The sequence below is a fragment of the Protobothrops mucrosquamatus genome, unplaced genomic scaffold (genome assembly GCF_001527695.2).
Source record: "Protobothrops mucrosquamatus isolate PMUCROS unplaced genomic scaffold, P.Mucros_1.0 scaffold6474, whole genome shotgun sequence".
NCBI classification, from domain to species: Eukaryota; Metazoa; Chordata; class Lepidosauria; order Squamata; family Viperidae; genus Protobothrops; species Protobothrops mucrosquamatus.
In genome coordinates, this window is record NW_015392298.1 from 1 (window position 1) to 11,247 (window position 11,247).

At 46.7% G+C, this 11,247-nt stretch overlaps 1 protein-coding gene across 1 annotated transcript in view; it reads right to left on the reverse strand.

The window, feature by feature from the left end:
- Positions 1-43: 43 nt before the first annotated feature.
- Positions 44-11,247, reverse strand: part of LOC107300253 (serine/threonine-protein kinase ULK2-like) — a gene marked incomplete at both ends in the record, with an annotated part of 31,605 nt that continues 20,401 nt past the window's right edge. The window contains 4 exons of the mRNA XM_015829591.1: positions 44-201; positions 2,955-3,073; positions 9,217-9,395; positions 10,083-10,273. Of these exons, the coding sequence (XP_015685077.1) occupies positions 44-201; positions 2,955-3,073; positions 9,217-9,395; positions 10,083-10,273 (647 nt within the window). The remainder of the gene's footprint in view (positions 202-2,954; positions 3,074-9,216; positions 9,396-10,082; positions 10,274-11,247) is intronic.

Below are 11,247 nucleotides of genomic sequence, written 5' to 3' on the forward strand. Positions count from 1 at the left end.
ATCGGATCGCCCGATGATCGATTTATTCTGCCAGCTTTCTTACCATTTCCACCGCACAACTGTAGATGAGCTTTTCGGCGGTGACGCTGTTGATTTCATCGACAAAACGCTGCTTATCTGAGAAAAACTGGTTCAGCTTTTCGGTCAGCTTCTTGCACATGGCGATGCAGAATTTGTACCTCTCGTTCAGATTTTTGACAACTGCAAAAGAAGGAATCTGAAGTAAAAAATGCATTCAGTAGCAAAAAAATTCCCATTTGGCTCTTTGGCTGCTATTGACAGAACGAGAGAGGTTAAGAACAGATTTCTGATCCCCAGGAGGGTGCAAGAGACCAATATACACAAATCAACAAATCTCACTCATCACAGCTACCTTTGGTCTTAGCAACCCTTTCCTTTTGGGCCAGGGGTGTCCACAGCCTATGGCAACTTTAAGACTTGTGGACTTCAACTCCCAGAATGTATTGATTTAAGCCTCAATTAAGAAGACTGGGCACCACATTTTGTGTTGAACAAATGTGTCGATTAATAATAATAATCTGGCCCTTTGCGACCTGAATGGTGGCAAGTCACATCCTGCCCACCGCCCTAGTCACTAATGCATCTCTTAGTTAATTTACAATATCCAGTTGTGAGACCTCTAACAAAGTAACCCCCTAGGTCAGGGGTGGTCTCCAACTTTAAGGTGGTTTGGCAACTTTATGATTCAGGGACTTCAATTCCCAGAATTCCCCAGCCAGCACTTGGCAACTTTCAAGGCTTGTGGACTTCAACTCCCAGCATTTCCCAGCCAGCACTTGGCAACTGCAATTCCCAGAATTCCCCAGCTACCAATTGGCAACTTTAAGACTTGGAGATTTCAACTCTAACCAAGGCAAAAGGGTAGCAAAATTGGGTGTAGTCATGCAATGATTCACTTAATGGCCACATGGCAATTGTGTCGTAAGTTAAGGTCTACCGAGAATCGAGGCAGAGATGTAAAAGTACAAGGTGCGGCTACTTAAAAAGGGTTGTTGACAGGTGCCCTTTTCTAAATAGCAATGCTGCAATATCTGAGGGGTTGCCACAAAAAAGGTTTGTGTGTGTGTGTGTGTGTGTGTGTGTGTGTGTCAGCCTAACCTCCAAAGCACCCGAAGGCAGGACAAGAAGCAACATATGGAAACTAACCAAGGAGAGAAGCAACCTGGAATTAAGGAGAAATTTCCTGACAGTGAGGACAATTAACCAGCGGAACAACCTGCCTCCAGAAGTTGTGGGTGCTCCAATACTGGAGGTTTTTAAGAAGAGACTGGACGACTATTTGTGTGAAATGATACAGGGTTTCCTGCCTGAGCAGGGGGTTGCACTAGATGACCTCCAAGGTCCCTTCCAGCTCTGTTATTCTGTTCAATGTTATCTGGAAAAAGACAGGCTCTAAGTGTTGTTACCCAACACTGGTTACTTTTCTAAGGACCCATGGCCCATTGTGTAACATAGCACACTCCCTGCAAAATAACAGGCTTGGCAGGCATGCAGCCACAGAAGCTTCCCAATTCAGGAGTGGTGATCTGGCAACAAAATGGCTATTGCAGATAATGTCCACCCTCTGGTAATCTGAAGGCATCTATTTGAGTAACGCCCCGAAACTCATCTGTAATGTTTTGCCTTTACAGATAGTTTAGTGACTGTTCGAAATTAAAAGGGCGCTGAAAAAAAGTAATTTATGAGCCTTTTTCACACTTACGACCCTTGTAGCGTTCCCACGCTCATGTGATCAACATTCGGACACTGGGCAAGTGAGTCATATTTATGACGGTCACTGTGTCCTGGGGGGGGTGTCATGTGCTTTCTCTTTTGCGACCTTCTCACAATGGGGAAGCTAGATTCAGTTAACAACGGTATGACCCATTTAACAACTGCAGTGATTCGCTTAACAACGGTGGCAAGAAATGGAGCAAAACTGTCTTGCTTAGCCACAGAAACGCTGGGCTCAATGGTAGCCGTAAGTGCGAGGACTACCTGTCCTTCCAACCGGACTAGGTGAAATAAAGAAAGAAAAGAAAACTTCCTGACAGTTAGAACAATTAACCAGTGGAACTCCTTGCCTCCAGAAGCGGTGAATGCTCCAACCCTGGAAGTTTTTAAGAAGAGACTGGACAGCCATTTGTCCGAAATGGTATAGGGCAAGGGTAGGCAACCGTAGCTATTTTATGACTCGTGGACTTCAACTCCCAGAATTCCTGAGCCACCCATGCTGAGGGGAAAGGGAGAGGTTTCCAAGCTGAGCCAAGCTGGCTCAGGAATTCTGGGAGTTGAAGTCCACGAGTCATGAGGGGGGCCATAGTTCCCCATGCTGGCTCAGGAATTCTGGGAGTTGAAGTCCACGAGTCATGAAGGGGGCCATAGTTCCCCCATGCTGGCTCAGGAATTCTGGGAGTTGAAGTCCATGAGTTATAAAAGAGCCAAGGTTGCCTGAGCAAGCGGTTGGACTAGATGACCTTCAAGGTCTTTTCCAACTTTATTATTATTATTATTATTATTATTATTATTATTATTATTATTATTATTATTATTACTACNTGCTGGCTCAGGAATTCTGGGAGTTGAAGTACACGAGTCATGAAGGGGGCCATAGTTCCCCCATGCTGGCTCAGGAATTCTGGGAGTTGAAGTCCATGAGTTATAAAAGAGCCAAGGTTGCCTGAGCAAGCGGTTGGACTAGATGACCTTCAAGGTCTTTTCCAACTTTATTATTATTATTATTATTATTATTATTATTATTATTATTATTATTATTATTATTATTACTACTACTACTACTACTACTACTACTACTACTATTATTAGAAAAACGTAGCGTCGCCAGCGGAAAAGAATTCGCCCTTTGTAACCCTCAACCACCAGAGGTCGGTTGGGACTCCGAGATTGGGAAAACGTTCTGGAACTTTCTGCGGAAGGAACGTCGTCGGGCTCACCTTGCTTCACCGCGGTCGAGAGATTCAGCTTGGCTGACTTGATCTGGGCTTTGGCCAGGTGTAAGGAGGAGGCCAGGAGCTGGGCTGCCTTCATGTACAGAACCAGCTGCTCAACTTGCCTAGATAGGGAGACAACAGGACAATGTCAACAACCTTTTCGTGGCTCAACTCGGCCACTCAGCCACGAACAATCTATTTGGCCAGGGGTTGGGGGTTTTGTTTTTTTTGGAATAATAGTTTATGAATTTTCCAATTTCAGATTTGAATATTTAAAAAGCAACGTGGTGACTGGGTTCATCAATAGCTCAGTAACAACGTTGTTGTTAGTCGCGAAGTCGTGTCCGACCCATCGCGACCCCATGGACAGGCCTTCCTGTCCTCTACCATCTTCTGGAGTCCATTTAAGTCAATAACAATATCTTTACAGGCGGCTGTTACGTACAAGCTGGGTTGACAAGATCAGAAATGAGGAGGTGATAAGCCGCCTGGGAAAGCCAAGGGAAATCATCAAAACAATTAAAAAACGAAAATTAGAATATTTCGGACAGGTGATGCAACACCCAGGGAAAGATTGAAGGCAAACGAGGTCCAGGCAGAAGAAGAATATCGTGGCTTCAAAATCTAAGGGACTGGTTTGGACAAAACTCAGCAGCACTTTTTTGTGCGGCTGCTGATAAAAACATGATCGCCAATGTCCGATAACGGATATGGCACAAGAAGAACAGCAACAATATCTTAGTACAAATCTCAGGCTACAACATCAAATATTTCTTCTCTGTTTCCCCTTAACCATTACTTCTCATGTTCAGGTTGGTACGTTTCTAATTATATCAGTTCAATAAGGACATCATTATTACATTGATCAATACGTTTTTAGCTTATGTGTATCTTAATTACATTCAATCTTCATAAACCATCCATATCCTGTTATTGATTTTTAGTCAATTTTTTTAATTTCTTGTCAATATTCCAATTTAACCTTTGATATTTATAATTTTCAGAACTTGGGGTAACCCAAATTTCCCTTATTTCACTAGATAACAAACTATATAATATCCAAAATACACATTTTATCTATTTAAATATAACCTTGTTCTATTTCCTAAGAGTTATCTATTTCCCACCATATTAAATCGTCTACTTAATAACACAATATCCCCTTTAATAAATCAAAAAACATTAAATATATTGCCTAGATCAAACATGTCAAACACAAGGCCCGGGGGGCCGGATGTGTCCCGCAAAGTGGTTTCATGTGGCCCGCGAAGCCATCCTGGAAACAGTGAGGGAATGGCCCCTGCTGCCTTGGCCCTGGCCCAGACCGGCCGGGAGCCAATGTACAATTTTGTGGTGGCCATCTATGCTGAAATGCATTCAGTCTTAGCTCCACAAGGCCGTCTGGAAACAGCGAGGAACCAGCCCCTGCCACGTTGGCCCCTCCCCCTGGGTGCATGCTGGGGAGGGGTCCCCCTTTGTGAGGAATGAAGAAATGGACCCTGCCTTGGCGCTTGCCCCGGTCCCACCCCCTTCTGCCAGAGACCCTCAGATCTGTCCCATTCCTGCCCAGGCCCCCACAGGCACCCTTGGCGCGAACGATGTAGAGCTGGCCACGCCCACCCAGTAGGCCACACCCAGTCCCTCCACGCCCACCCAGTAGGCCGCACCCACCTGCCCCCCCGAGGGCAACCGTAATGCTGATGCAGCCGTCAATGAAATTGAGTTTGACACCCCTGCTCTAGATTAATCAATAAATCAAACATATTCGTTGTCATTTAATGTTTAATTTTCTTTTCCTATTTGGCCAGGTTTGGTTAAAGCAGGAATGCTCGAAAAAGAAGCCAGTCAGAGCTGAAGAAGCTTCTGGGAGGAGAAGCGAAACGTCTTCAAAGATAAGGGGACTGGAGGCTAAAGCATATAAGGAACGGTTGCTGGAATCGGGTATGTCTAGTTTAACGAAGAAAAGGACGAGGGGGGACAGGATAGCAGCGTTCCAGTATCTCAGGGGCTGCCCCAAAGAAGAGGGAGTCAAGCTATTCTCCAAAGCACCTGAAGGCAGGACAAGGAGCAACGGGTGGAAACTCATCAAGGAGAGAAGCAAACCCAGAACTAAGGAGAAATTTCCTGACAGTTAGAACAATTTAACCAGTGGAACAACCTGCCTCCAGAAGTTATGTATGCTCCAACACTGGAAGTTTTTAAGAAGAGACTGGACAGCCATTTTTCTGAAATGGTGTAGGGTTTCCTGCCTGAGCAGGGGCTTGGACTAGATGACCTCCAAGGTCCCTTCCAACTTTATTATTATTATTATTATTATTATTATTATTATTATTATTATTATTATTATTATTATTATTATTATTATTATTATTATTATTATAAACAACGGAAGTCCAGTTGCCTTTTGAAAAGCACCTTTGGGATAAACTATGACCTGGATGGCTGAGAATCTCCATGGACATTTAGCCATGCGCTTTGGGTTGAACACCCTTCGGATGGTGAGGGAGGATGAACGGATTTCCAGAAAACATGGCAGGCTACAAAAACCATCTGCGCTTCAGTTGGAGATGCAGACAACACGGGACTCATCCCCAACAGCCTGCACCCGTCTCCAACAGGGAAGGGACCCAGGGCAGAAAACATCCTGCATCCACCCCCATTTGCACCACTCAGGTGACCCTGAGGACACAGGTAAGACTCCAAGTGGCCTCAACGACTCTCCAAAAGAAGGCAAACAACCGGCTGTCTGCAAGGAGTATAAATCTTTCCATTCCCCCACCATCCGGTCAGAGCTGAAGAAGCTTCTGGGATGAGAAGCGAAACGTCTTCAAAGGAAAAACAAGAAAGTCCATCAAACATCAACATCTGCCTATTCCCCGGTCTTTGGGAAGGACTCAACAGGCAGACAAAAATGCCAAGCCCAGTTTCAACATTTGGTGGACTGTGCAACGAATTACAGCAGAGTTCCCCAGCCTTTTGAGATTGGCGGCCTGGAGCACGGAGAGGGTGGAAAGGAGGAATGGTTTTGTGTGTGTGTGTGTGTGGGGATAAATGCATGCACGCACCTGCAGTCGAACACCCATTGCTCACGTGAGTGGGGCCGTGGGTGCTTGCGCAAGTGTGGCTGAGAGCGCCTTTGATGATGATGCAAATTAGGAGGAAGAAGTAATGGTAATGATGATGCAACAGTTTGTGGTGGGGCCGCAAATGCTCACACTGATGCTCAACACGAGTGGGGCTATGTGCGTGTGCACACACGAGGGCGCCAGCCAGCCACTCACACGGCCTAGTGGCCAATAGGCCGCGGCCCGGTGTGTAGGCTGCGGCCCACAGGTTGAGGGCCCTCCTGAATTATAGCAATAATAATATCCTGGGCTTTTGCAGTTAATTTGGGATTCTTGATACTTTGGTGGATTTAACTGATTCTTATTGTGTTTAACAAGATCAGTTGCTGATGACTGCTGGTCCTCAACTGCGGTCACATGATTGCATTTTAGGTGCTTGGCAAGTGGCCTCTATTTATGGCTGTATGCAGTGTCTATACCAGTGATGGCGAACCTTTTGGAGACCGAGTGCCCAAACTGCAACCCAAAACCCACTTATGCATCGTCAGGTGCTGGGTGGGCGTGGCCCATTGGGTGGGCGTGGCCCATTGGGTGGGCATGGCTGCGGTGGTAACGGCAGACTGGGTGGGACTAAAAAGTTCAATCAATCAATTCCAACTTTGCAAGATCTTTTTTTTCCCGCGAGAAGTTGAAATTGACTGATTGATTGAACCTTTTTTTTTTTTTTTTTGCACACGGTGGCGGAGGCCTAAAGCGAAAAGGTTTTATAAAACCCAGCTGAAGGCCTAGGACTGGGGCGACGGCCCGCGTGCCCACAGAGAGGGCTCTGAGTGCCGCCTCTGGCACCCGTGCCATAGGTTTGCCACCACTGGTCTATACTCACGGGATCACAATCTAGAATGCTGGAAACTGGTGTTGACTTCTCATTTCCAGCAAAAAAAAAAAAGCCTATTTGCTTAACTGCCACATACGCTCAACAATCATGGCAATTTCCTTAACGACCGCTGCAAAAAGGCAATAAAAATTGGTCACAATCAGTGATGGCTCGCTTTAACGACTGTAATCCTGGGCTCAATTACGGTCGTTAAGTCGGGGACTACCTGCAGACTCCTGGACCCAACTTCCGTTTTACAATTCAAAGGCTGTGTCAGCAACTGGTCTTATTAAAACACAGTTGTACTCAATCCACAAAAGCATTCAGCATTAAAATAACTAGACAAGCCAGGGATATTATGGTTTGGCATTTTTGTCCACCGACTGAGACCTTAGACGCAGGGGTAGGCAACCTTGGCTCTTTTATGACTCGTGGACTTCAACTCCCAGAATTCCTGAGCGAGCATGGCTCAGCATGGAAACCTCTCCATTTCCCCTCAGCATGGCTGGCTCAGGAATTCTGGGAGTTGAAACCCACGAGAGTCATGAAGGGGGCCATAGTTCCCCCATGCTGGCTCAGGAATTCTGGGAGTTGAAGTCCACGAGGCATAAAAGAGCCAAGGTTGCCTATCCCATCCTTAAAGGTATCATTGCAGGATGTCAACCATGCCAAGTAAAACTGCCCTTTGCAATTGACTGATGGAATTGTGTCAATTCCAATGGCGTTTAAGTGGTGCTCCAGATGTGTTGGGTTTGCACCCCAGGCACCAATCCCTATTGGTACTACTTTTGCTTTATTTTGCTACAGCCGTTCTATTTTTATTTGCAGGTCTTTGTATTTTGTATCGTTATTAAATTATCCAATTTATTTGCTCTCCATCTCCAGGTTCAAGGAGACTCTGAGAGGATAAAAAGCCAGATTGCTCCTGTAGGGCAATCTGCCAGGTGGGCCTGCATCAACTCAACTCAAGCAAGCTAGAACTAAGGAGAAACTTCCTGACAGTGAGAACAATTAACCAGTGGAATAACCTGCCTCCAGAAGTTATGAATGCTCCAACACTGGAAGTTTTTAAAAAGAGACTGGACAGCCATTTGTCCGAAATGGTATAGGGAAGAGGTCCCCAACCTTTTTGGCACCAGGGACCGGTTCCATGGAGAAGGGTTTTTCCCTGGACCGGAGAATGCGTGGTTTTGTGTGCTGCCTGTATCCCAGGGATGGAACTTTGCTTGTGCAGACCAGTTGCTGGCATGCTGGTGCCCGGTACTGGTACACAGACTGGGGGTTGGGGAATCACTGGTATAGGGTTTCCTGCCTGAGCAGGGGGTTGGACTAGATGATCTCCAAGGTCCCTTCCAACTTCTATTCTATTCTATTCTATTCTATTCTATTCTGTTCTATTCTATATTCCTCCTATTGTTCGGTTCTATTTTATTCTATTCTATACTTATTTCTATTTCTATTCTTAACAGATTCTCACCTTTCCTCTACAAAGTGTGAAATCGTGTGGGGAATTTATGTATTTTTTTTATATATATAAAAGTTACTGGCCACCCATCTTACATCATACAAAAAAATAAAAACTGCACAAAGATAAAAAAAAAGCAAAAATAAAATGTTGAATGTTGAATGTTGAATGTTCGGTAACAGCAAGAAGTTGGAACATGAACCGCCCCGGGCAGGAAGACAGTATTGTGATTCCTCGCCAGCCAGTGGACCCGGCAGCTGAGTCTGAGGAATCAGAGGAGGAGGAGGAGGAGGGGCCTGGAGTAACATCACAGTCAGAGGAAGGCTCTCAGGAGCTCCAAGACTTACAGTCTGACGAGGAGCCTGGCCCCTCTACTCGCGTTCAGGCTGAGACACAGCTGTGCTGGGAGCCTGAGTTGGACAGTGATGAAGAACAGCTAGGACAAATCCCGGATGCACGATTGTGCAGGCAAGAGAAGCGAGTAGGACAGAGGAATGCAATGGGGCGGCTCCAAAGGCAAAGGAGAAGGCATTAGGAAGCCACGCCTTGGCTGCATAATAAAAGGGAAGGTGTGGGAGGTGCTGGTTGCCAAAGGCAACCGTTCGTGTTGAAGATCGAGTTTCTGTGGACTGTGTTTGTTTGCCTTGGACACTGACTCAGGTCTGTGAGAATAAAAGGGGTTGTTTTTTTCTTGTGGTTCCTGCCTGTTTCTTGGAAGAGGGGTTTTTCCTTGTGAGCAGAACAAGGACTCATGTAGGCTGGGACAGAACTGTAGGTCCCAATTCTGCTTATAAGGCAAAGACTACCTATACAGGCTGGGACAGATTTCTACAAAACCAGGCGTTTTGAGGAATTACCCACCCCCAGTCTTTGCTCAGCTGGCTGATCTGATCCACCACGATGCTCTCCTGGATCTGGTAGAGGGACACGGCGGAGCTGCAGAGCTCTGGGTTGCCACTCCGAATAGCCGTCAGGTCCAGCACGCACTCCGTGAAGGCCAGCATCAAATTCAAGTGGCGCAGCGTGTCGGTGTGCTCTCTCTGGAGGGAAGCAAGCCAAAGTCGAGCTTAAATTTTATTTGCCCCCAACAATCTGGGTCCTCATTTTACCGACCTCGGAAGGACGGAAGGCTGAGTTAACCTTGAACCGGTCAGGATCGAACTCCCTGGCTGTGGGCAGTCAGTCAGCCTGCAATGCTGCATTCTAACCACTGCGCCACCACGACTTCCTTCTTTGTTTCCCTTCCTTCTCGTCGTCCTTCCTTCCTTTCCCAAGCAATAGCACTTATATACCGCTCCACAGGGCCTTTTACAGCCCTCTCTAAGCGGTTTACAGAGTCAGCATCTCGCCCCCCAACAATCTGGTTCCTCATTTTACCGACCTTGGAAGGATGGAAGGCCGAGTCAACCTGGAGCCGGACAGGATCGAACTACCGGCAGCCGGCAGTCAGCAGAAGTAGCCTGCAATACTGCCTTCTAACCACTGCGCCACCAGGGCTCTTGTGATACTAAACCAGTGGTAGGCAACCTTGGCTCTTTTATGACTGGTGGACTTCAACTCCCAGAATTCCTGAGTCAGCATGGCAGAGCCAGGATGTCTGGGAGTTGAAGTCCACGAGTCATAAAAGAGCCAAGGTTGCCTACCCCTGCACTAAACGAATGATTGTAATTTGAGGACCCCCTGTACCTCCTTAACCTTGCACTGGAATGTCTCTGTCAACCCCGTACCTCCATCAAAGTTTCTTCCGGCAGTTCTGGAGCTTCAAAGCTGGGAGGGGATGCGCCGTACGGCATGTACTTCAAGCAAGGTGCTGCCTCGGCGCTGGGAGGAGAGGAACCCATGTAAATTCCGGGCGGAGAGCCCATCAGGACCCGGCCACTGGTAGAACAGAGGGAGCCTCCCGAGCTGTTAGAGCCAACTAAAAGGCAGGAAGAAAAAAAAAAGACTCATCACAACACGTGGAGAGACACACACTAAAGAACCGCGTGATCTTAAAATAGCCTTCCCATAGAAGAGAATATTGGTAGCTCGGGTTTTGAACTGTGGTGTCCTTGCCACTGGCTGAGTTTGGTGGTTTCCTTGCAGATGTTTCATGACCCAGCTAGGTAGCTGTCAACGCTGCAAATACTGTATATTCTTGCTTTGACAATATGCAGAACTGTCTGGTATTTATATAGTTAAACCAGCAACTGGGAAAGAGGGAGGAGCATAAGGATAGCCCGGGAGAAAGAAACCGGAAGTAAATCACACCTTCCAAGTTGATTGGAAGATGTGAACCATGACCCCAAAATAAGGGAGTGGGAAATGCTTGGAATGTTATGCGTAACGGAAGAGAAGCCAGACCTAAGCATTTTCCACCATGCTGTACTGACGTCTCTGTAACCTTAATAAATGCTTTTAGGAGAAAACATGCCTGAAAGTCCTTTTAAGTGTTTCGTTAATCAGACACATGACAGTAGCATTATCAGTGCTAGAAGGGAGGAGGAAGAGGAGGACTGTGGGGGTCCTTGGTGCTCTCTGAGCTGGGTGGTTTTCCTGCAGACGTTTCATGATCCAACTAGGTAACATCATCAGTGCTAGCAGGGAGGAGGAGGGGAAGGACGACAATGGGATCCTTGGTGCTCTCTGAGTTTACTCATTTTCTTGCAGTTTCATGACCCAGCTAGGTAGCATTATCAGTGCTAGAAGGGCGGAGGAAGAGGAGGACTGTGGGGGTCCTTGGTGCTCTCTGACCTGGGTGGTTTTCTTGCAGACGTTTCATGACCCAGCTAGGTAACATCATCAGGAATAGAAGGGAGGAGGAGGAGGAGTGTGGGGTCCTTGGTGCTCTCTGAGCTGGGTGGTTTTCCTGCAGACGTTTCATGACCCAACTAGATAACATCATCAGTGCTA